General features: G+C 42.4%; 2 protein-coding genes across 9 annotated transcripts in view; one reads left to right on the top strand and one right to left on the bottom strand.

The window, feature by feature from the left end:
• The window catches only part of ptpn20 (protein tyrosine phosphatase non-receptor type 20), a 44,798-nt gene extending 43,854 nt beyond the window's left edge, over positions 1 to 944 (bottom strand). For 3 of the 6 annotated variants that reach the window (XM_069188848.1, XM_069188844.1, XM_069188845.1), the window contains exon 1: positions 598 to 938. The gene's annotated coding sequence lies outside the window, so the exon portion shown is untranslated. Of the gene's footprint in view, positions 1 to 597 lie in introns of all 6 variants that reach the window. The other 3 variants (XM_069188847.1, XM_069188846.1, XM_069188849.1) reach the window with 2 other exon arrangements.
• A 2,909-nt stretch (positions 945 to 3,853) lies between these two features.
• On the top strand, positions 3,854 to 25,265 carry mapk8a (mitogen-activated protein kinase 8a). 3 transcript variants are annotated; one of them, XM_006630246.3, is made up of 12 exons: positions 3,854 to 4,045; positions 7,994 to 8,172; positions 8,558 to 8,687; positions 9,259 to 9,317; positions 10,287 to 10,425; positions 12,673 to 12,838; positions 13,329 to 13,400; positions 17,414 to 17,596; positions 19,332 to 19,456; positions 20,098 to 20,161; positions 20,538 to 20,615; positions 22,077 to 25,265. In XM_006630246.3, exons 2-12 carry the CDS (start codon positions 8,051 to 8,053, stop codon positions 22,220 to 22,222), a joined length of 1,284 nt encoding a protein of 427 aa, XP_006630309.1. In that variant the 5' UTR covers positions 3,854 to 4,045; positions 7,994 to 8,050; the 3' UTR covers positions 22,223 to 25,265. The 3 variants fall into 3 exon arrangements, with proteins under 3 accessions (XP_006630309.1, XP_006630308.1, XP_015201900.1); XM_006630245.3 differs by lacking the exon at positions 13,329 to 13,400 and adding an exon at positions 14,873 to 14,944; XM_015346414.2 differs by lacking the exon at positions 13,329 to 13,400 and adding an exon at positions 14,873 to 14,944 and having other exon boundaries at positions 22,072 to 22,190.
• The last annotated feature ends 688 nt before the right edge of the window (positions 25,266 to 25,953 follow it).

A 25,953-nucleotide genomic window follows, 5' to 3' on the forward strand; every position in this document is an offset into this window, starting at 1 on the left:
CAAAGATAACTTACAACACCTTACAACAGTTCTCACACAGTATTGTACTGAACTGCTGATCGTGACTTGTCACATTTGCATCAAGTCATGAAAGTACTTTGACAAGAGAAAATAGACCACATTTATATCATTTCATTGTTTTGTTTTATATATGGAAAGCTAAACCATTGTTTAAAATGCCCAGTTAAAATCGATAGTTCTCAATGCTGTTAGTCTCGGAAAGCGGGTTAGCTACTGGAGTAACAAAATGCGCTGAACAGAGCGAGCAACCCGAAGCACAGCAGTTTCTACAGACTCAAAACAGGATAAACACCATCCACACACTTTCAAAATGATTTAAAAAAAAATCCCTGCAACATACGGATTTCTAAAATCTGTTTTGAGACTCTTAAGAGATTTTCAGATGGGTTGGATAAAAAAACGTCCCAGCGTAGTAAATATCAACTTTTGGAACGGAAAGTCAATTACATAAAGATTTTCGGTTATACAAAAGCAGGCTTTCAAAAAATCATTTCGCGACCTCGTTTTTGTCAATGCATCGCCAACGCTGGTGGGGTTGCGCGCATGATCCCTAACGTCTTGAGGGCACCCGGTTACCTGGTTTCTCTCTGTCTCTCAGGGAAGGATGTTGCCTTCAGGCTCTGCGCGGTTTGCGAGACGCCCCAGGCAGCCGCAGCCCGTCGCTTCGTTTACTTTCTGTCACTAAGCGCCGGGTCCTTCTGGCGGGCAGGTGACCTGGCGGCCGGCGCGGGCACGGGCACGGGCACGGGCGCTGCCCATGCCAAGCGCCAGAAGCGTCCTGCGCCCTCCTCTTCTTCCACCCTCCTCTCGCCGGACCTTTGTCGCGCTGGCTTGTTGGCGAATGATCGCAAACTTTTTTTTTCTGCCTTTTTCTTTCCGAAACTGGTCCTATTCTTAGACTCTCCAGCTATAAGAACTCAATTGGATTACTCTTGATACCTTGCCAAAGGCACAACCCAAGAGTATCAGGCGAGTCGGAGATTTCCGATCAGTCCCCAACGTAATCCGACGACGAAACTATTAAAATGCTAGAGAATATTGTGCAGGGTTCTAACCAATCTCAGAAAACGTTTTACGAACATAGGTTTTTGACAGTATAACCCTGCGTCCTGTTAACTGCGTAATATTAAAGGCAAAAACTTTACATACCAAACGCAGAAAAATGCGTCACAGGGATTGTTAATTTAGATGTAAACTTGAATGGGAGCTATTTGGTTGTGCGTCAGATCTGAATATGCCCTTTTATCGCTATTTTACTTATTTACATTTCGACACCAGATATCCATATAAAGTACTATAATCCTAAAGGACCAATAAGATGACATAAGATAAGATCACTTTATTGGCCATATACAATTTCTTGCACTAGGAATTTGTTTTTTTCAAAAAAAGAGAAGCTTGGGGTCAGAGCACAGGATACAAAGCAGCAACCTTCCAGCCACAGGCACAGATACTGAGCCACAGAGCCCCTGCACTGCACCGCACTGAAGCTGCTGTTCTGTTTTTAAAGCTATTTTAATTTAAATAGGAAATAAAAAAGTAATATTTTGGAAGTTTAGAGATTAATTAACTGCATTTTCCCTCATTCACCATGCTGAGTTTTGTACACATGCCACACCTTGGGTAGTGCTCCATATATCTCACTAATCAGTAGTGCTCATGAATGAAGTAGTGCTCTTGAGCATGAACGGTCTGTGCACAGCTCACCCCAAGCAGCAGTAACCCCCAGGACATGAGCACCTGGCTGCTGCACTTCCTAAGGCTTCATTCCAGAGAACTGCCCCATAAACTCCACACCCGGGCCTCAGCACAGCCCGTAACCCACCCCCAGCTCTGACTGCACCTGGGTCTGAGCACAGCCCATAACTCACCCCCAGCTCTGACTGTATCCACACCAGCGCCTGAACACAGCCCGTAACCCACTCCCAGCTCTGACTGCACCTGGGCCTGAACACAGCCCGTAACCCAGTCCCGGCTCTGACTGTATCCACACCCGGGCCTGAACACAGCCCGTAACCCACTCCCAGCTCTGACTGCATCTGGGCCTTTTTTTGCCATTGTGCTCTACAGGGAAACAAGAGAGGTCAGGAAACAAACAGCAGAACTCTGGGCAGCAGTGTGGAGCGGGTGAGAAGCTGCTGATCTTCCCTTGACCCAGGTACTTCGCCCGAATTGCTCCAGTACCTGGGTCAAATCTAAGGTTCTAAGTTGCTTTGGATAAAAGTGTCAGTTATAGAAATGAGCAACTACAGTGAGGCGGTTGCTTGTTGAGTACCTTACTCTTCGTGTTTATTCACTACATGCCAGTCATACAGTAAAACCCTCAAACGTCAATGGCTGGACAAGTGAGAATCTGTAGCAGCCATGTCACCCTGCAACTCACAACAGGAAACCCAGCGGAGCTCGGCAGGTGTGAGCCTGGTCAATACCTGGAGGGGAGACTCCTGGGAAAGCTGAGGTTGCTGCTGGAAGAGGTGTTCGTGGGGCCCTGCTCACCCTGCAGACTGTGTGGTGTAACGAAGCGTTCTATCAGGACCCTATGCTGACAACACAATCCGGGGGGAGTGATGAAAACATGGGGAAAAAGGCATGCAAGGGGCTGGAAGGAAAATAGGGGGCGTGTCCACGGTGCGCTGGTGTTCGGGGGAGGTGTGGCCGAGGCAAACAGTCCAAAGGAGTCCGAGGCAAATCCGTGGGTGGCAATAGATCAAGACCGGGTGATCCATCCTGACGAAGACTAACAAAGTTAAGAGCTGGAGCAGGATCCTGCTGAGTGACGGGGGAATAAAAGGGGGTAACGAGACCAGAAGCTCCCTAATCATGGACTCAGAAGGTCAGGGCGCCGTGATGAAGCCTGTGCCGTCGAGTCGCTCCCAGACTCGCGGGTAGGCGGGCTTCCGGGCATCCATCTTCCAGAGCTGAGCCCCGATTGGCAGGAACGCCTGGATTTATAGGACGGGGGCAGGAACCGGAGGCAGGTGCAGGAGATAAAGAATAAACAAGGAAGGGCTGGAGCGTCCTTAAGAGGAGGGGTTTACGAGCGTGACATGTGGGTTCTAATGCCCCAGTATAGTGATGGAGACGCTATACTGTCAAATCAAATCAAAGTTTATTTATCAAATGCACAACAATACGGCGTGCAGCAGCAGTTGCTGGCAATGAAATGTCTTTTCTGCAAGCTCACAAGAATCACAAGAATCGCAGAAATTACAAAAATCACAGAAACACAAAATTGAGGTTATGAAAATAAGGTTACATAATAATAGATGTAATAGAAACGGAATAAAACTCAATATGAGTAGACCTGCTATGTGTCCATGGTGTATGCGATATATACAAGTAATGCCGTTATGCTGAATACAGTGAAAACTGTGTGTCCATGTAGACATTACAGGTGATTTGCGAAAGGAGCTGCAGGTTGGCTATTTAGCCATGCCTTGATATGCCTTGTAATTGTGTAATTCGGCTGCTGTTCTCACTGTGTGCTATTATTACTTATTTTAATATGTATTATTATAAAATACTATAATTTCTAAAAAAACAAGACGTCCATATGTAAAAACACATTTCAGTCACTTAACAGGAGTTAACAGGAAGGCGATGATTTAATTTGTCGCTTTTTTGGTTGTTTTCGTAATTCAGCCCCCAAGAAAACCTGTTTTAGTTATGCTGTATATATAATATATATATAGATGTGCTGTATATATAATAAGTTATAGCGGTCATAACAAGCACGACCTATGGCGCCCATTGGACTGCTTTGTGAGAAACGGCTGTGAAGGCGTTAGACACGCAGAAACCGATGACATCAGAGCCGCGCAGAGATTACGTGACGTATCACGCAAGTCTCTTGCAGTGCTAGGCCTGCCAGCGAAAGGAAACGCAGTGAATGCTGAGTGTTTGTGCTTGAGAGGCGAAAATAGCAATAATAAGAGAAAGAAACGTTTGTCGTGGATGTGAACAGGCTGGCGTTGAATAGTGAATTGACGGAGAAGAGAAACTGCACACATATTTTTTCGAGAAGGTAAGGAAGGGTTACAGTTTTTTTAAGACATGTTTTGTGAAGGAGTGGGGGAGGGTGTCTCAGAACAAAATACAGTAGGTATTTTTTTTTATTCCAGCCCTAATTGTACGTGCGATGTATTTTAATAAGGTCTATAGATATTTAATTGCCTACACCGCTTAACATGTCGTTTTCCTGCTCAACCTGGTTTGCCTATTGGTCATATTTTCGCAGTTTCATTAGAAAGAGGGATTCCCGTGGTGTAAGGTAACTGGGCAATTTCGGTAACAAAACACTATTGTCATAGGCGTCAGGCATTCCACATGGTCTGAGTTTTCATCTGCGATTTGCGATGTGATTGTTACTTTTTGACGTCTAGCTTGGCAATCAAGCGTGCACGTATATCCCTTTAAACGCATTACAGTACACAAGATTCGTGCTCAGTGTATAGGTGCTACCGATGTCACTTGAAGTCCATATCCTGGCCAGTGTGAGCATTATGTATTCGTGTTATTAGTGTGCAGATCCTCGGGGGTATGTTGCTCGGTGTCTAATGCCTTCAAGAAATGTAACGCGTTTTATGGATTTTGGGGACACACTCGAGGTTTTGTATTCACAGGAGTATATGGTCAGCGTAGCCCAAATGGTCAACTGTTGTGTTCTTTTTGAGATTTTCGTCGATTCTGTTTTCTGAAACATTGCTGTTTTTACGAGAACAGAAGCAAGTTTACATGGGCCAATGATGCCGTTTTATCACATAAGCAGGTGTTTATCCATGTTTACTGTTAAAGCTCGATCATATAGCTTTTGCTTTTGTTTTCCTGTTGGTAGTTTTCACCATTTCCTAGTCTATTCAGAAAAGCAAAGTGTTATCCGTGAAGCCTTTGGGTAACATTGCTGTTTGCATATGATGTCATGAGTGTATATTTTTACATTGGATTTTGTCGTTGTGTAGTTACTTCTCCATCTTGGATTCTATATACTGTATGTATGCAATGATCTGTGTGTATAAATGCCCAAAAGGTTTCCTTTTCTATATTGACACAAAATCAGACTACATATATAAAGGAACAAGTAGAGGTCAACCCCACATTTAAAAAACAAATCCACTGCTAAAAATCAGAAAGGAGAAAACACAACATTTCCGGTGTTGAGCCTCTCAAGGTAGGGAGAAGAGAGGGTACCGAGATGATTAATTAAGCAGAACAAATTAGAAAAATCAATAGCTGCCCCTCTCCCCTTCAGTCTGTTCCTCCAGGAGTGGGATCTGCCAGGGATGCAGTCAGAGCTGGGGACGGGTTACGGGCTGTGCTCAGGCCCGGGTGCAGTCAGACCTGAAGGTGGGTTACAGGGTGTGCTCAGGCCCGGGTGTGGATGCAGTCAGGGCTGGGGGTGAGTTATGGGCTGTGCTCAGGCCCGGGTGTGGATGCAGTCAGGGCTGGGGGTGAGTTACGGGCTGTGTTCAGGCCCAGGTGCAGTCGGAGCTGGGAGTGGGTTACGGGCTGTGTTCAGGCCCAGGTGCAGTCAGAGCTGGGGGTGAGTTATGGGCTGTGCTCAGACCCAGATGCAGTCAGAGCTGGAGGTGGGTTACGGGCTATGCTCAGGCCCAGGTGTGGAGTTTATGGGGCAGTTTGTTGGAATGAAGCCTTAGGAAGTGCACCAGCCAGGGCCTGGGGTGAGCTGTGCACAGGCCATTCATGCTCAAGAGCTAGGCATTCTTGAGCACTACTGATTAGTGAGATATATGGAGCACTACCCAAGGTGTGGCATGTGTACAGGGCCATGTCTCCCAGAGGACATGGCCTCTTGGGGTGTGACATGTGCAGGGCACTACCTCCCTGAGTGCACTGCTCCCCTGGAGTGTGTGTGGAACAGTGAGGTGTGTCTGTGGGCTCTGGGAGCCCTCCCTCCCAGAGTGCACCACCTTCCAGAGTGTGGTGTGTGTAAGGGGCCATTTATCCTAGAATGCACCACATCCAGGAGTGTGGCGTGTGTGAGCAACCTTGTATCCAGGAGTGCAACGCCTTCAGGAGTGTGGCGAGCGTGAGGGGCCGTGTATCCTGGAGTGTGGCGTGTGTGAGGAGCCGTGTATCCCAGAGTGCACCACCTCCAGGAGTGTGGCGTGTGTGAGGGGCCGTGTATCCCAGAGTACACCACCTTCCAGAGTGTAGCAGTGTAAGGGGCCATTTATCCCAGAGTGCACCACCTCCAGGAGTGTGGCGTGTGTAAGGGGCCCTGTGGTGCCAGAAGGTTTCCTTGTCCAGGGTAAACACGCCTGTTTGAACCAGTCTGTTTGCCTGTGTCTCTCTGTACATGGGGTTTGCATGTCTTTCTGGTGATCACAAAAGTATCCATAATAAAAAAAAAAATCCTCCATTACCTTGCCGGTATCTGGCAGAGATGTGGAGTTTGCACTCTAACATTCCCGATTGGATAATTAATCAGTGAAAAGACTGTTGGTTTGACTAGGTAGGTACAGTTAATTAGTAACTCATGGTTTGTATATGTAGTAATATTAAGTATGTAGTAATATTAGGCCTTTTTATGCATTATTTCTAAAGGTTTTTAATTTGCTTATGCTTTTGGCTGTTATCAGAAAATGCTCTGGCAGCACTTGATAAATTTAGGAAGCGGAAATCTGGCAGCTCTGGAGTGCACAATATCAGTATGAAGTATCTACTCTGTATCATTGTTGTCTTTTCTGGCAAATGTCATTCTGTTTAAAAGCATCGGAAGTTGAGCCCGATTGTGTGGAGCCTGACATTGTCTTTGAAAACTGGATAGGCTTATTTTGTATTGTATTACGCTTAGACTGGTAGGTATTCTTACACCAATGTCTTTTAGAGTTTGAAGGGGAAGAGTGTTTTTTTCCTCCTGGCGCACTTTTTTTGCATAATGGTTGTTTGATGTATTAAACACCTCTTCGTGTGAGTCATCCTGTTGTATGTACAACCGTTTAGGCTGTGGCATGCCAGGGCTGAGGTGGAATGGCTTCTAGGGGTAGAGACAGCCTGGTTGCACTCTGTGGCTCACTGCTGGGAAGGGTGCCGTAGCAGATAACAGATTGTTTGGCTTCTTAAAGCAAGGGGACTAATTGAGAAGAAAGTGTGCAAAGGTCGAGGAAGGGCTTCTGTACTGTGCATTATCCCCTTGAGAGAGGTAAGACAAAGCTGGCGGTTTGGTTTATGAGTTGTTTTCCCAACTGTGTGGAACAGGCAACCATTTTATTTTTTTAACATTTCCATGGGCAAATACTGTACATGGGATGCGGTATTGGAATACTGTACTACCACAGTGGGAAATTGATCTTTTTTGATTTGTCTAAGTGGTAGTATTTGGACACTAAAGGTTGCTATATCTCTGATGGGTGGAATTTGTCATTCTGTCTATTAAGAATTTGCCTACTTAGAAGAATTACAAATGTTTTGTTCTTTACTAATCGCCAAGGAAAACTGATCCTTAACTTTCATACCTCTTTAATGGAGAACTGTCTATTCATGCACTGCCTGTCATACAATTACATATCATCTTTTTTGACCTTTCACTCTTGAGATTTCTGTAGCCATATCATGGCTCTGATATCATCCGTCTTGTGCCGTTTTCTGTGTCTTCTGACCTCTTACAGAAACTCACATTGTCTTCAAGACAATTTTAGTATAAATCTATCTGCATTCTTTCTAAACACCCATCCTTCCCTTCCTTCAAAGTCTGCAAACTTATTGTATTTTGAGTTCTGCTTTATTTGTTGACGCTTCGCCTGCATTGCCTATCTCTGTCTTTTCCATTCGGCGTTCAATCTCCATCACTTCCGCGGCTGAGAAAGAAATTTGCTTTCTGGGCCCTTTCCAAGTGTTTAAAATCCTTGCAGGACCGTGAGACGTTAATTTAAAGCTTCTCTAATACCAAATCTGCATTGCACTGCAGAGGGGGGTAAAGATTTTCCCATCTTTTTTTTTTATCTTCTTTTAGGTCCCGAGTTGAAAGTTTCATTTGGATGCCCATAACAAAATTTGTCAGGACCTCAACATGAACAGAAATAAGCGCGAGAAGGAATACTACAGTTTAGATGTTGGCGACTCAACATTTACCGTGTTAAAGCGCTATCAGAATTTAAGACCTATTGGCTCAGGGGCACAGGGAATCGTCTGGTAAGTTATGAGGTTTAACTGCAGTCGGAAACTGGTGCATGAATTGTGCGAATCAATTCCAGATTTGTCACCTTTACCTCAGCTTAGTCACCAGAAAGCCTAGCAGCAGCAAGACCTTGCTGCCAGGTAATACTTGCACAGATGACCTCAGAATGATGCTCACTTTGCACTGTGAGAAGAGGGACTGTGCACAAGAATATGCATAATGTGTAGCTTTAACCATTCTCTAAGAACACTGATACCTTTATTTTCCATGTGCAATGTTTTGTATATTTGTAAATATTTCCCTATTTTAAGAGATTGTAATAAACAAATCCCTTGAGTTTGGTTAACTGCGTATGTGCCTGTTCCCGTTTCATTTTTTTTTTCCCTTGAATCTTTTCAGCTCAGCCTATGACCACATCCTTGAACGAAGTGTTGCTATCAAGAAACTCAGTCGGCCTTTTCAAAATCAGACCCATGCGAAACGGGCTTACAGGGAGCTGGTGCTCATGAAGTGCGTCAACCACAAAAATGTACGTTTCTGCTGTCCCGAAAGCTGTCGGTTTTGTGCGTGGAAACGGCAAGGAAGATGTGTATTATTGTTATTGTTTGTTGGGGTCACGGGTAAGGCTCTGGACTTGCAAGCTGAAGGTTGGGGGTTGAGATCCCAGACAGGGCACTAGTGAGGTGCTCTTGAGTAGGGTGCTGTGCTCAGACTTCTCCAGTAGAATAGCCCAGCTCTGTAAATGGGCACAAGTCTGAATTAATACTATTATACTACAGTATATACCAGATATTGGATGTTACTTAGTTTAAGATATGCTGTTATTTTAAATAATGGAAAGGTTAGAAGTGATCTGGGTTCAGAATCCAGTCCCAAGCTTACAGTTGTTCAGGATTATTAATTAAAGGGGCAGGAAGCAGGAATCTTTTCCGATTTCACCTGTGTATATTGACTGTTAATTGGCTACCTGCGGGGAGCTTTGAAGTCGGATTTATGGGATGACAGTTTAGATAGAGTAGCTGGTAAAGACCTTAATATTATGAGCACTGTTAAAGCAATTGTGGTATTCTAGAACATTAAATATCTTTTATGTTTTACAGATAATTGGATTGTTAAATGTTTTTACACCTCAGAAATCTCTTGAAGAATTCCAAGATGTGTGAGTATTTTCTAACACCCTGTTAAAGCTAATGTGTTTGCTGTTCAGGGTGTATAACATAATAAATAGTTCATCAGTGGAGTTCTTTCACATATGCATATAGTGTATGAAGTCAACTAATATGATTAAGAAAAATATACTAGTAGTAATCTCTCTTTTTCTATTAAATTGTTTGTTTCTAATTTTTGCAGTTGATAATAGGAGCCATTAATTAAAAAATGTAAACTTTCACTGTCCTGAAATACATGAGTGTTCCTTTTTTTCAAGCTCTCTGCTCCTCTCAGTCTCCCCCCTTGAATAAGAGAAAGCCTGTTAGCAGTCTAGCTGCCGCAGGTAGAAATATGCAGTTGAAAGCTCAGTTTGAGGCGAGGGCAGTTAAATGAGCGTCTCAAATCTGGACCTGTAGGAATAACTCTGACCGCTATCTCAGAACCCAGGATGTTGAATAACGAATGCAATTAAACTGAACCTTCTGGGAGGCTCTCCAGAGAATGATATTAATATGTTCAGGATGTAGTATGTTTAATATTTGCTTATAAATGTCCTAAAATTTAAGCAAACTTGAAATTGTTAATAAATCAGAATAGCATTGTTGTTGCTACAAATTAATTACAATTGTGTCTTGTAAAGAAACCCTTATTTTTCAAAGGTCCATTTAGGATAATTATCAGAGTTTTGAACATAGATTCCTTATCTATAATGCCTTATTGTGGTCAAGCCCAAAATTAAGTTAGTGAACTTTTCTGGAGGTCTGGGAGCTTTACAAGAAAAAGAAATCACATTGTGCTATGGTTTCTGACCGTACATTTCTTTTTTTGATAACCCACGTTTTGATGAATTAACATTTTGTGAAAGATGAGGAAATGTTGGACTGTAGGTCTTCCTGAAACAAAGATAGCCCTAATCATTACGCTAACATAAGTCATGTGAACACTAACCGTGGTAACATCTCTTTACTGTTGATGGCAGTTATCTTGTGATGGAGCTGATGGATGCAAATCTCTGTCAAGTGATTCAGATGGAACTGGACCACGAGCGATTGTCCTATCTACTCTATCAGATGTTGTGTGGAATCAAGCACCTTCATTCAGCTGGAATTATACACAGGGTGGGCCATATGAAGTATTCTTCTTTTTTATTTAATGCTACTGGTTTTCCTTGTGCATTTGTAGATCTAGGAGCTAATTTTCCCATTGGCCCTTACCAGTCATGGCCTCCTAATAATCCCCCTCTATGAATTGTCTTCATTACTCTGCTCTCCTCCCCACTGATCGCTGGTGTGTGGTGAGCGTTCTGGCGCACTATGGCTGCCGTCGCATCATCCAGGTGGATGCTGCACATTGGTGGTGGTGGAGGGGAGTCCCCATTACCTGTAAAGCGCTTTGAGTGGAGTGTCCAGAAAAGGGTTTCTGTTTTCCCAGTGTTTCCGTTGGTGTTCTCCGGGTATTCCTACTGTCCAGGTTAATAGGGCATCTCTAAATTGTCCCCATCATATGTGTGCCCTGTGATGGACACACACACCTGGGCATCTTGAGTGTAGTCCTTACTCCTAGTGCTGTTGGTTTAAACTCAGGATCCTGGCTGCCCACTGAGGATCAGCCATGTTCCTTGGCATGGATGTTATTGATACAGCACTTGATCTGTAAAGCATCCCTTCCACTCAGCACTCATAAGCATTTCACTGCTTTTGTGCAATATGGCAAATAACCTGAACTGAATACATCTTTATAGTCTGAATGTTAAATGGAATTGTCTTCATCTCATTGAAATTTCAGTTGCTGTGCTCCTGTGAAGCACAAGTGTGTCTATATTCCATTTTCAGCTCAACTTAGTTTCATAATTAGTAATAATAATTAGTTTCATAAACTTAATGTGCAGGAGTAGACAGGGTTCTGAAGGAGTAACTAGATTGGTTTGAGTTTCTAATCCTATATGGGGCACTGCTGTTGCACAATTCAGCAAGATACTTCACTCTCAGTGCTCTTATTAAAATGCACATTGGTTTGGATCAAAGCATCAGCCATATTGCATTTGTAATGCAATTTCATTAACAGCAGGGGAAATGTGTCTGTTTGGATTGAAAATTCATCAATAGATCTAAAAGGGTGTACAATTAAACGGGGAATTCTCAGGTTGGGGGAATGTAGTTTTGTGGAGTGCCAATGGGATCTATGGTGGAACCACTTTTCAGTTTCTCTATAGCAATAGTGGAGATACTGATATAATTAGTGAACTTGTCAAGTTTGAAACTAGGAGGATTAGAAAACTATTGAGGAAGCAGATTAAATACAAAAAAAGATAAATTAAGACTAGATTAAAATTAAATAAAGACTAGATAAACTTCTGGCAGATACTATATTATATGGATGAGAGCAATATTACATGCAACAATCTATACATTTAAAAAACTTGAATGTTTTTACTCAAAGATGTATTTCTGTTGACATTTACATTTGGACAGTGGGGAAGTAGTTAAAAAGCAAACAATGTTAAGATTTATAGCTAAAAGCATATTGAAGTTATGTGAAAATTGTACAATACACTATTACAAGCACATATGGAATATTTTGTGCAGTGCTGGTCTCCACGTCATAGAAAAGATTGGTGCTCTGGAACCTGGAGCTGAACCTTTTTAGTCTTGAACAGAGAGGACTGAGTGAAATTGATCCAAGTGTTCAGAATCCTCAAAGGCCTACAGTCAACCCAGTGAAACCTGAACCAGAGGAAGTGGAAGTGGAAAGTATGTGGAAGTGATTTTTAAATTGGGGACAGCATGCTCGTCACTACACAAAGAGTTGTGGGAGTATGGAACAGGCAGCCTAGCTATGTTGTTGAAGCTGATACACAGGCTTCTACTGCATGTTACCTACGAACTGTAGTCTACAAGCACCAAATGGCCTCTTTTTATTTGTTACCTCTCTTATGTTCTTGTGTCCTAAGAACAAAGTGTGTTCACCATGAGTAAAAGATAAATAAAAGAACCTCTGGTGGGTTTTTACCAGTCAGCCGCCCCAGGTGTGGAAAGCAAGCAAGATTTTTACTGCAAATAGGAAATCAAGTTCTGCTTTTTTTACAATTTCTTTTCAAATTAAACTGAATATCCTACATCAAATGTTGCCATATTCATAAAGTGTGCAAAAATCTGATTATAAAGTTCAAGAAAAATGAATTACAGGTAGGTGGTGTAGTCCCAGTCTAGGACAGCTCATTCTGACATCAAAGACTATTAAACTGGTGACACTGCTGGCTGGGTGATTTTCTGTCATTGTAATTGCATATAACGAATGAATTTAAGGCCAAGAGTTTAATTATGGCGACCTTGCTGATTTTCTTTTCTTGTTTCTGTATTTTCCAGGATTTAAAACCAAGTAACATTGTAGTGAAGTCAGACTGCACTCTGAAGATCCTTGACTTTGGCTTAGCCAGAACAGCAGCCACGGGCTTATTGATGACTCCTTATGTGGTGACGCGCTATTACAGAGCCCCAGAGGTCATTCTTGGAATGGGATATCAGGCAAACGGTCAGTAATGACAGCTCACTTTGAATGCAGAAACGTCTTGCCTTGTGCATGCGTAGATGGAAAGATGCACATTTTTTTGGACCCTCTTGGAAAGTTAGACACACCCGATTTGCCAGAGCTTGTTCTACTACCTGCTTCACCGCAGTGTTGATTCCATAGATGTTTCCCAATATATTTGTTGTTTCAAACAAGAATAAGTATTAACACAGTCACTCGTGCATGTTCCACCTCACTATTAATGTGCCTGCCATTAACATCTTTTAACATTTTTCGCAAGAACGATTAGGCTGACGTGTATTTTACTTGATTTTTTTTTTAATAATTAAAGAGTGGCTCCAACTTTTTTGACTACTTGTGCGAAACGCATCTGCTTTTTAGCTAACCTTTAAAAAAAAAAGGCACACTTTTTATTTTTTAACCAAAAAGTTTTCCTGCTGACTTGTTGCTTTGCTTATGTTTTTCCCCTTTCCTTCTATGCTACATACATTAGTGGATATATGGTCTGTGGGGTGCATTATGGCAGAAATGGTTCGCCACAAAATCCTTTTTCCTGGAAGGGACTGTATCCTTACACTGCTGGCAGCAGTTGGGTTGAGTGACCGAGTTTATCAAAGTCACAGGTTTTTACAAAAGTGACCCAAGTGAAAGAGTAAAGATTCAAATTTCATCTCAATTGTTTTGATTTTAAAATCTACCTAGCGCTGTGTTAGGGTTGGAAATGAATGGACGTCCGGCAAGTTGCATTCCCCCTGGCAATCAAAATTATTTTCTCTGCTCCTGCTGGGAATAATTGAAAGAACCAAAATAAGCAAGAGGACTCGATTGAAAACGACAACATGGAATTTGAAATTACTCTTTAATAGTTTTAAGTGAGCACAGAAATGGAGTAAATATTCTTGAGTTATACGAATTACATTTACACAGGTAAGAGTATTTTTATTGTAAGAAATGATGCAGGCTGCAGTTGATAACGGGACATACAGTCTCTGCTGGCTTCTTGAAAACACTTGACCACTGTTACGTGTTCATGAAGGCAGTATGGCCACTGTGCTGCTGGTAGTGACCTGCTCTCTCAAAACCTTGCTTTTCCAGGCTAATTATAAAGCTTCATTCCAGCAGGCGAAATCAGATCTTATACTAGCAAGGTCGTAAAATGAATATAGTTCAAATATTAAACTGTCTTTTAGCGCCTATCAGTATGATTACAGACATACTGAGAAGTGCACTTGGGAAAGAGACAAAAATAAAGAGGCAAAGTACTAGTTATGTTGACTGAATTTGCTTTGAGAGAGAGAATCTGTTAACTAAATTGCTGACTTTAAATTCTGAATTTGCAGCCTGTGTGTATTTTAAAGAGCAGCGGTAGGCACTGACCAGTGGATTTATGAACCTGTGTAAATACTGTCTAGAGGTTTGAGTGGGGAGCTGTGTCAGCGAGTGCTGGCTGCAAAGGAACAAGTACAAGTTGTGAACACGACTGTTAAATCTTCTTACAGAAAGAAGTTTCTTCTGTTTATCAGCGTGGAAAATAACCTTTACTTGTTCCTAAATAGTGTCTGTACTCATGCATAGGTTTCGATCATGAGTGACAGTTTTTTTTTTCCAAAAGTACTTTAAATTTCTTTCAGTAATTAATCTGTTGCATCATGCAAAAACCTATCGTATGTATAGGTTTTTTTATGCATTTCTGCGATCATAATACAATTTCTACAGGCCTTTTGTGTCCGTGTCTAGCTTGTATCTATGACCCGTTTATCTTAATTACACTCTGCAGCACCGAAATGTGTCCTTTTGGAACCAAGACTTATCACATTTGTCTGGCAGTGAATACATTTAAAAGAAGAGTGTTGAAAAACCTTGTTCTTAAGTAAACTTTGCAAACCTTACCGCTGGACACCGACACTGCGGTTGCATGCTATTCATTTATATGTGTTTTATCCATTAAATTCCCATCACTCTCTCTTTATTTTTTCCTTTTTTGTTGTTTTGTTTGTGTGGTTCTGCATGTTAATTTCATGTCATTTCATTTTTCAGTTGATGTCTGGTCAATTGGCTGCATCATGGCAGAAATGGTCAGAGGTAGTGTGTTGTTTCCTGGCACAGATCGTATCCTTCCCTGTATTTCATAGTCTGTTCATCCTGTGTCTGTACCACCAGTTTCCCGGAACACCTGGCAGTGTTTCTTTGGGAATGCAGTGCAACAGAATCCAGGCATGGGTCACCTCGGTAACCTAGCAAAGACAATAGGATCGCAATTCATCGCTGATCATTGAAGTCCTGTCTGTAGCTGGTTTGAATTTACAGCTGACAGAATCCCAGAGGAATGTTTGACAGCACGTTCGTTAAGAATCAAAGACGAGGTTATGCAGGGCAGGTTTTTTACGCACTTACATGTGTTATGTGCAAATGGGGTTAAACTGTTTGCCATTCAGAAGGGGACACCTTTTATCTTCAAAATCTACACACACTTCTAGCCTAGCTATAGTAATGTATTATGACTTCCAGGCTGTGCTGCATTGTTTCTTTATTCACATTGACTACTACCACTATATCCCTGGCACTATTATGGCACTTTCTGGACACTCCACTCAGTTTAAAATCACTTTATTAGCCATATACATTGTCTTGTATTAGGACCTTGTCTTTTCGCATACCCCTAGTTGCTCTCCATGAGACACACAGACAGGGTCAGACAGAGGCTTGGGGTCAGAGTGCAGGGTCAGCCATTTATACGGTGCCCCTGGAGCAGTTGGGGTTAAGGGCCTTGCTCAGGGGCCCAATGCAGTAGGATTCCTCTGCCGGCTGCAGGATACGAACAGGCAACCTTCCAGCCACAGGTGTAGATCCTTAGCCACAGAGCCACCGCACCACAAAGAGCTTTACAGGTAATGGGGACTCCCCTCTACTACCAGCAATGTGCAGCCCCACCTGGATGTTGCGACGGCAGCCATAGTGCACCAGTACACTCACCACACATCAGCTATCAGTGGGGAGGAGAACAGAGTGATGAAGCTAGTTCATAATTGGGGATTATAAAGAGGCCATTATTTGTAAAGACCTAGACCAAGTGTCCATAAGTTGAAGCCCATGGGTGGTGTGGGTGGGACAGAGAGGTATGGTATACTGTGGTCTTGGTGTGCTGGATGATTTAAAAATTTTACTGAGACAGTAGAGCCCCACCTGATATTGCACAGAATAAGGATACAATCGGAATGGTTAACTACAATCGGAATGATTAACTACAATTATCTGAACATTTCTTGTCTGTGTCCTGGTGCCTAAAGACTCCTGTAACTTATAAATTTCACCCAAAATACGATTTGGAGATCTTGACTAGTTAAGCTTTGTTGAATCCTTAATTGAACCAACTGCTTGAGTTTTCATTTTCATTTTCTGCCTCGTCTAAGCTTCAGCTCTAATCTTTTATGTGCATTAGTTCTGAAACCGTTGCAGATCCTCACTTCCACTTTTCAAAATGTAGTTTTCCAAAACCCTTCTACATAACTCACTGGCTGTCAGTGACATGTAAACACAGGTGGGATTGAATGATTGCATATGCTTTATAAACGTTCTTACAGATCTACAGACTCGTTTAATTTCCTTGTTGAAACCATCTAAAATGAGAGTAATTCTGAAACGGTTTAAACAGTTAATGTAGCAATTTTAAAAAGCAAAATGGGTCCAGGAAAAGGTTCAATTAGCTCTGAAAAAGCTTTCAAGATTACTTGGAACACAAATCAGAAGGTACGGGGGGTTCTCCAGGACACAGATGAGGAAACGCTGCACTATTGTAACCATTCATTTCACCACATATTCTAAATGCAACACCTGAAGCATCAGAGCCACAAAGAACAGGAGCAAGAGGTGATGGATTAATCTTCTCCCTGATTCAGTTCCATACACCAGGCAGGCAGCTAAACGTGAACATGAATGTGACGTATAGTTCTCATGTTGTGTGAACTCCTGAGTTTAATTGTTAATGCCACAAACTCTACCTCCAGGGTGGTAATGATATGAATCATTCACCTTTTTAACAATATGTTTTATTCTAGCAATATAGATTGATGCGATACTCCCAAAGTACGGGTGCTTACATTTTCAGAATTATAGGGTTTTGGTTCCAGTCGGCATGTCTGAAAAGTAGCATTTTTGTTCTTCATAGTTTGAGAACTTCAGTGCAGTCATCTGCACACTGATACCACTGACCAGGCAGTTGAGCTGAGGGCTCCAGGAATGGAGTGTCAGTCTTGCGACGTATGTACCTGCGACACTTAGCCTCATCGTCTTCTCTGTGATTGGTCACGTAGTGTGGGCAGAAGAGCTCCGGTGTTGGAGGGGCACGAGGGTATTTGTCTTTATTCATGGGTCACTGTTCAAAAGCTGTATTTATTATTTTTTTCCCCCCTTTGTTTATTTCTTTTGACCTGTGTTGTAGCTGTGGGTTCTGTGCCCCCTCTTGCTTTCTTTGTATTTGTGCTGCCCGAGCAGAAAGTTGGGATAGAAAGGAAACCTAGGCGATATTATGTTCCTCTTATATGATCTCCTTTAGTATTTTTCTTAAACGTCTAATCTTAGATATTGATCAGTGGAACAAAGTTATAGAGCAGTTGGGAACCCCTTCCCAGGAGTTTCTGATGAAGCTCAACCAGTCCGTTCGGACCTATGTGGAGAACAGGCCAAGATATGCTGGGTACAGCTTTGAAAAGCTTTTCCCCGATGTCCTTTTCCCGGCCGACTCGGAGCACAACAAGCTCAAAGGTAAGGCCGTTTCCTTTTTAAACAACAGGAGTGTTTTAGAGCATGATAACAAGATGAGGTTTTGTTTTTAGCATTGTATTGATGTTGCATAATTATCATTTTGTTTAATGAATCTCTGCAGTAAAATGGGTATCCTGAATTACCTGGTATAGCTACTGTCTTGCAAGAGTATTCAGTCCCTTGCACAGTTTTCACATGTTATTGCTATAGAGCTTTCAGCTTTGGAAGTACTTGAAAGTAGCAATTTGTTATATATGTAACCTATTCCACATGTTCAAATTAAAAATAAATTATAAATAAATAGCAATATGAAATAAATGAGAAAGACACGATTGCGTAAGTATTCAAACTTTGCTGTGGCAAGCCTAAATTGATTTAGGTGGACAAAATTACGTTACACAGCCTCGCAATGAGTTGAGTGGCCTTTGTGCAATAAATTGGTGAGCGATACCGGCCGCGAGACAGGAAAGGCATGCCTGCTGTGAGGTCACCAGCGACTTTAGAGTTCAGCGGCTGAGATGGAAAAAAATGTCCATTGGTCAACAGTGTCCTGGTCGCTCCACAAGGGCGCTTGTGTTGAACAGAAAAATAAGCATCTCAAATCCTGAAAAGTTTACAACACAGCTCCTTCAAATGTGGCAGAAGGTGTTGTGGTCAGATCAGACAAAAATCAGACAAAATTGAAGCATTTGGTCAAAATGCAAAGCTTTACATCTGATGCAAACCCAAGCACCTCTCTCAGTCAACATTATCATTACTGTTAAGCATGGTGGCAGCGATATGTCAAGAGTTCTGCTTCTCATCAGCAGGGACTGGGAAGCTTGTCAAGGCTGATGGGAACATAGAGCAAAGTACTGGCAGACTGCTTCAGACCTAGAACTGGAGCAAACACACAGCAGGACACAGATCCATAACGCAATGCCAGAGCAACGCTGGTGTGGCTTAAGAATTAGAAAGTGAATGGTCCTGACTTAAATCTTTTTGAGATTCTGTGGAAAGATTGAAAACTGCTGTCCTTAAGTGACCCCCAAGTAACTTGACAGAGCTTGAACAAATCTGCTGTGTATAATAGGAAAAATACAGCAAAGCAATGTGCAAAGGTCATAGAGAATTGCAGGAGACATCTACTGTAATTTATCCTAACCTTAAAAGTCTTCAGTATTCAAGTTTTGAATAAAATATTAACTTAAAAAAGCGCATTTTTTTTTATTTTGACACAACAGGATACTTTTGTGAGCTACTGTATGTCATGAATTGAAGGTATTTTTATACGAATCATCAGTCTGAATACCTCCAATACCAGATGTTTGAAACCAGTGGTGTGTGTGAGCACTGATTTATCAACATTTGCAGGTATCCATTATAAGATTGGTGGTCAAAAGTGGTCTTATTTTATTCCAATGTATTTGCTCAATGCATATCCGTATCAAGGGGGATTTTATGAAATAGGATTAAATGCATAAAGTAAATGCAAAATTGTTCTTGCACGGTAAAAAAATAGACAGACGGCGCAAGTGTCTGTGCAGCACGGAGTGCTAACAATGTCTGTCGAGCAGTAAATAACATGCAGGTAAGAAATGGTTGATTTATAGAGAAGGATGTACTAATTGGCATCATCTCTATTACAAGCTTTGTATTCTCATGTTTTCGGTTTAAATGTGTTTTATCAGCCGGTGCATCTTGGCGTTTGCTTGAATGCGCAGCTGACTCTTGCTCGTAACCTGCTGTGTTACAGCCAGCCAGGCACGAGACCTCTTATCCAAAATGCTCGTGATCGACGCGTCCAAGCGGATCTCCGTGGACGAGGCGCTGCAGCATCCTTACATCAACGTCTGGTACGACCCCGCGGAAGTGGAAGCGGTAAGTGCGCCGCGTGGCGCTAGGTGTGGAATAGCGACACAGTCTCGCCCCCCCCCCCCCCCCACCCGGTCTAGCGGCGCAGTTTGGGCGCCTACGCGCCTTACGAGCAGGAAGCGCCTCCGAATTGGTAGCCGGGGCGCTGTTCACGGCACCCACTCTTCGTGTGCACGAGGCTTCGGCGCTTTAGGAAACAATTTCTGCTGCCAGACATGAAAAAATGGCTTTGTGTTAATGCTGTTGCTTTATTTCTGTATTAAGATGTGCTGGTTACAACTGTTGTCATGATCTACACTAGCCTCCCCTCTGGACTGTGGTTAACTGGGTTCATATTGAAATGACGACTTGAGGTGTTGAGCCTGACTATTGGCACTAATACTCCCCCAGCAGAAGTTCAGAGGAGTACGGGTGCCAACGCTGGTGTCCCGGCTGTCTTCCTCCCCGGGGTTGTGCAGTCTGGGCTCCCTAGTGCTCCCCTTAAGTTCTCAGTTGTGCACCTCCCCTATTGTACAGGAATTGACATTTATTGACCCCTTCAGGAATTATATCCATAATATCCATGTGTCCATCTGTACGTCTTTATAGCTGAATCCGCTAAACTGCCTCTTAATTCTGTTCACTGTTCCACGTTCCTTGTCTTGTAGCCTCCGCCGCTGATTACCGATAAGCAGCTGGATGAAAGAGAGCATGCGGTGGAGGAATGGAAGGGTAATATCCGAGTGTCTCTGCTCTACACCGTCAAACATCTAATCTCATACTTTGAAGTGAGGCGTTTGGCCACATTTGTGATATTTTGAGGGCTTATACACCTTTTGAAATGGCTTTAGCAGGCACGTTGTCTGGTGGTTGAGCTCTATTCTCGACTCCGGCTCTCTGCTGGTCACGTGGCTGTACTGTGGGGCTCGGCGGAGGTTTGGAAGTCCGATGCTGCCGGCTTGAATTAGTGTGCCTTACGTTGCTTTCTATTCCTGAAAGAAATTTTGCACACTTGTGTGTTGCAGAATAAGCCCTCTCCGAATCGGGTGTTGTAGAGGAGAGAGTGAAAACGTTCTGTTTTAATGCTTTGCTGTTTTTCGCTCATCAGAGTTGATATATAAGGAAGTCCTGGAGTGGGAGGAGAGGCTGAAGAACGGTGTGGTCCGAGGACAGCCGGCCTCTTTAGGTTAGTTAACAGTTTTTTTTACAGGCGAGAACGTGCAATTCTCCTGGAGTGGCTCAATTTCAGACGGAGCCTCCCGAGTGCCTTTCACCCTCCTCAAGAGCAAAAGACCTGCTCCACCAGTAGCATAGTGGAGCTTAATTGAGGAAAGTGCGCCTCTTCTGTTTATGTAAACTGTAAAAGTTTAACTGTAAAAGTTTAAATTAGGACCCATATCAAATGATTTTTTTTCACCTCCTCACCAATTCTAAGCCCTGTCCTTGAAGGCAGATCTCTCTGGTGGCAGGAGGATCAGACCTGTAAGCCTGGGCTCTGATGTCTGCAGATGTCTGTGAAATTCTGTAGAGCTGCCACAATGGACATCATGTTAGTGTCTTTCTCTCCCCTTACAGTGTATCATACATACTAGGCTGAGTTGCTTTGTGTTTCATTCTGCTTAGCTTCACTGATTTCCTCCTTGCATTGAGGGCAGGTTGTTGGGAAGCGGCTAGTGGAGCAGCAGGCACGACACGCAGAGACCCTGCAGCGCAGCGGCTTCGTGCTCTGCTGGGCCTTTATCCCCTGTAGTTTCCTGGGGGGGGTTCCTGCCGCTTGCAGAGCAAATTAGAAACTCCTTTGAAAGGTCACAGGAAAGGAAGAACTTTCACATCTCCGTAGAGATAGAGCTGATCGTTTTGTCTGCGATTCTCACCCAATTGCTGTTTGGGAGTGCTGTGAAGTGCGTGCACGTTCACTCACTGTAGCACTGCGCTCCCTGACTGCGTGCTTGGGTTCCTCCCCTGCTTTTAAGGAGGTGAAATCAAACCCAAAGTAATGAGAGAGAATCCCCCTTTGGCACCGTGAAACAGCACTAATGCTGCAGTCACGTGGAACGTTATTGTGAATGCTGGAAGCTGGCCTTTTATTGCTTTGTTTTGAGCCAATGTCAAAGGGCATCAGAAGGCAGAAGGACCCTTTTTAACGCCTTCTGCAGCACATCGTCTCAAAGTGCTGTACACAGAAACGAGAGGGGCGGGTAGCTTTAAGACACAATTTGAAAGTGCTGGCAGACTTGCGCCATCTGATATGGGCTAGAAGATCTTCTCCCAGTCCCCCAAGCGTTCCCATCCTGGGAGCGAGGAGTGTAGATGACGTGGGTGCAATGCTTAATGGTTCAAAACTAGTCGGCATATGCATACTGGGATAAATATTTTGAAATATTTCAAATGTCTTAATGAGCCGATCTGTTCTTTGGAGCCCCCATCGCTATTCGGGTTTCCACAGTTAATATTTTAACTGGGAAGTTGTGGGGTCTTATTAGTGTTGGCCACTAGATGGCCCCAGATGCCAACAGACTAGGAAAGATTATTCCACCCCAGCTGTTTCTCTGCAGAATGTGTCACCCTGTGCAAGTGTAAGCGTGTGCAGAACGGCCCTCCTGCAGTCGATCATTTCTGATTTAATGCTGTGTTTCTCATAGCACAGGTGCAGCAGTGATTAATGGCTCCCAGCATCCCTCGTCGTCCTCCTCCGTCAATGACGTGTCCTCCATGTCCACAGACCCCACCCTGGCTTCTGACACGGACAGCAGCCTGGAGACGTCCTCTGGGCCTCTTGGCTGCTGCAGATGACTGCCCTCCTTTTCCGCTCCCACTCTTTGTGTTCGATGGTATAGAATTTAGGCCAGTTTTCACAACGCTCCAGCTTCTTTTGGTTTTTCAGAAAGCTGATTTTAGGCTGTAAATTATCGTGACCTTTTTTGTTTTTCTGGAAACAACCGGAAAACACCATTGTTTTAAACACTAAGGTATTTTACCGTACATGAGATTCAAAACGTGTACACACAGAAACACTTTTTTTTAAGCTACATTGATTCTATTTCGCCATATTGCTGTAGAATGCTTCAGATAATTTGTAAAGATTTTATGGTAAATATATTTTTTAAAAACTTTATTTTTCATTTTAGTTTGCGGTGAGCTATTATTTTATTGCTTTTTAAGTGATTTTAAACATCTTCCATTTTGCCATCTTCCTTGACGCTGCAAAGTGGGAGGAATCTTTTTTTGGTTTTCATCTTTTGAGCAGAAAATGGATATTGTATAAGATACATATATCCACACTGTAGAAATATAAATGTTTGACTTTCGTGTGTCTAGAAAACAACTGAAAATTCTGTCATTATTGCTTTCATGTAAAATGTTTAAAGCAGAGACTCAACTTAAATTTTTTACATGTTTAAGTTGTCTTAATATGCTCTTAAGCGAATGATATGATAGATACTGTAAGATGTTGGTTGTTCCTCAGACAACTGCATTCTTGGACTTTCTAATTCATTGCTTTAAAATGGTTTTGGATTTGCTTTCGTAATACGATTGAGGTCCTTTGCGATTAAACCTTACCAATGTAATGAAATGGCCACTGTAAGCCTGCCAGTTCTTAGTGCTTGTCTGACCACTTACTCATCTGCACTGGTTAGCTCGACTGAATCTGCAAGTTTGACAGTGGGGAAGGATCTTTAAACTGCGGACGTGAAGCTTCAGCGAAGAGAGTCCAAACTGGATTTCGGCAGTGGGAACAGGTCAAAAGTTATAAATGCTGGGCACAGGTATACAAGAAATGGGTTGTAAAGGGATTTCTGTTTTTCTTACTTTAGAGTGAAAAGGGGCTATAAGTCATTGTTACAGGATGTAGGGATTCTACAGTGCCTAGTACAAAGGATAATGGATTTAATTTAGGTGCACTTCCTGCATGCCGCTAAGTTACAGTATTACAAATAGGGTTTAAACAGTGGAACTTGTTTTTAAGTTTTGGAAACTTGGTTCTGATAGTATCACGCACTATATTTAGTGTTTGTGCTGTATATATATTTTAATTTCTCATCGTCTGCTTTTAGGATGTTTACTTTTTGCCAAGAATATAGTGCTTTCCAGGATCAAGAAGAAATGTAAATATGAAAATCTGCAATGAGAGTCCCATACGCAGGAAAAAATAACTGCATGTGCGCGCTGTATTATTTTTGCCCTGTTCTGTTATAAAGTGGAAATACCAGAAGCACCAAGAAAAAAGTAAGACTAAGTTATATAAGAATTATATGCAATAATGGCATCTTATCAGATTTTGTTTTTGTGATTAAAGGAGAAGTGCCTGCAGTTATGGTGCATTCATTCCTAAAATACTCGAACACCGAACGTTTGAAGTTCTATTAATACATGATTATGTGAAATTAACTCGTTTCCACAATATTCCATCATATTTGAGGTGGTTCACTTACGAAATGGATGATCTATTTTTTTACTGCATTGGTAAGAGGCAAATTTGAAAAGAGTGGGCTGTTGGAAAGATAAATTGCGCTTCAGATGACAAATAGCAAACAAACTGGATTAAAACCCACAAGGGGCAGTTTTTATCAAGGTTTTTCATCAAAGTTCACCATGAGGATATTTGATCGCCCTCTTTAAAATGGGGGGGGGGGGGAAACAATCCTTTGAAATGCTCTGGTAGAAAACGCCACACTTTGTACCAAAATCCTTGATAAATCTTGCATCTGTAGTTGTAATCACGGTAACCGATTAAGGATTTGCAGTTGAAATGTGCGAGTTCAAGCCCGTTCCTTCTGGAGAGCTGAATGTCGGAGAAGACGCTGCTCCAGCCCTGACTGGAGCAGCAAACTATACCCAGGCTGTGAAGTGTGCTGTGCTAGAATGTCGAGTGGTATGTCATCATGGCCAGCAGAGGAATGTGAAGACTACCGGAGAATGTAAAGAAAAACGGAAACGTTTGCAGTCGAATCCCATGTGAGGCATTAATGGTCACTTTCTGTATCATGATGGCTTTTTCCTTTTTTTTTTCCAAGTGCTCTTAATTTTGTTAGCTCTTCGGATCCCACTGCAGGAGATGCAAATTTGAATTTTAGGGTGACTCTGCTTGCTTGTGTTGCATCTCTTGGAACGTAATAATCACCGTTAAAGTAGGCTTTGATGAACTACCTCACTCTAAATTTCTACAACTTCTTGGATAAACATAGCTGCCCACATTATTAGGTATAGAAAACAATGTGAAATAAAGATTTTTTTTTTCATTATTTATTTATTTTAAGTGTACTATTGTCAATGTTAGGACTTCTAGTATTGTATGTAATGTATACTTCACTTAGAAGTAAGAAAACTGTTTTCTGTATATTTTTTTTTACAGTTCATGTGCAATACCTTCTGCAAATTGTGCGAATAGTAAGGTGTGGACCTAGCCATGTAGACGTATGTTACTGAAGGTAGAAAAAAAATGTTTGGTACTGTCAATCCATGTTTTCCTTTTTATAAATTAAAACAACTTTATGTGACTTGATATAGTCCTGATTTTATGTAATCAGCCTTACCACTCTTCAATATCTGCGCCCAGACAGCAGTGGGTGAATATTGTGCATGGCCAGATAGATTTTGATCTGTAGATGGTAAGGTACAACTTAGGAGAAAAAAAAAATGCCTAAAACAAGCTGATGTACTTCTGGGTGCTGGTCTGTATTGTTTGCTTGTGAGGCCGGCTCTGTGGGTGGTTACAATTCCTTGTTCTGGGTAAACTATACACAGGCTGTGAAATGTGCACGGGTGGAATGTGTGCACTGGAATCCAATAATGCAAACCTTAAAGACATGTACTGCAAATAAACAACTGAATTGAACCTGCCAGCTTTGAGTCATTTTTAGTGTCGGATTGTCAGAAGCTGCAGTGAAATGGGTTCCTTTTAAGAGGCTTTTATCAGCAGAGCAACGTAATAGTGCACCTGAGAAATTGTGTGAGGTCACGCAGTGAACAAGTACGAGCGCTCCTGACGCTCATCCTAATGTGATGGTTTGCCAGCTGCACTGGAGACGTTCTACTTGTGGCGGGGATTGGAATCAAAACCCTGCTTCGGCTTCCTAATGCAAGTCTTCGTTGTCCGAGTTGCGAGGCTCTCGAAGGCCACTATTAATTTCTTCCACAACTCAAGATGGCTTTTGGTTAGAAAACTAGTGCCCAATTTCTGGAGGTTTTCATGTACACGGTGTTGCTGGAGCCTTTGTGAAATCCAGACTACTCCAAAATGTTTAAAACGAGCTCAAGGAAAGAAAGATGGGAATGTACGTGAATTTCTTTGTGAAGCAGATTCCTTTGGGTTCCAGTTTCCACACAGTATAATACTTGCGTATTGTTGATGGTAGTGTGGAGGTGTTGGTTAAGCATAATGAGGTTCTGAATCATTTCTGGAAGACTAGTGGTTTGATATATAAATATGCTATGGTATATACTCTAGACAATAGCACGTTTCCTGACCTCTGTCATTGGAGAAGAGCACTGAACCATTGTTTGTCTGCAGGTATGGATCTCGT

The sequence above is a fragment of the Lepisosteus oculatus genome, chromosome 4, assembly GCF_040954835.1.
Source record: "Lepisosteus oculatus isolate fLepOcu1 chromosome 4, fLepOcu1.hap2, whole genome shotgun sequence".
In the NCBI taxonomy this organism is placed as follows: Eukaryota; Metazoa; Chordata; class Actinopteri; order Semionotiformes; family Lepisosteidae; genus Lepisosteus; species Lepisosteus oculatus.

Bases quoted from the DNA above. Each gene is read 5' to 3' on its own strand.
- mapk8a (XM_006630246.3), top strand. From the start codon at position 8,051: ATGAACAGAAATAAGCGCGAGAAGGAATACTACAGTTTAGATGTTGGC. The intron at 9,318-10,286 runs GTGAGTATTTTC...TGTTGATGGCAG, and splicing joins CTTGAAGAATTCCAAGATGT to TTATCTTGTGATGGAGCTGA. The intron at 12,839-13,328 runs GTCAGTAATGAC...TACATACATTAG, and splicing joins AATGGGATATCAGGCAAACG to TGGATATATGGTCTGTGGGG.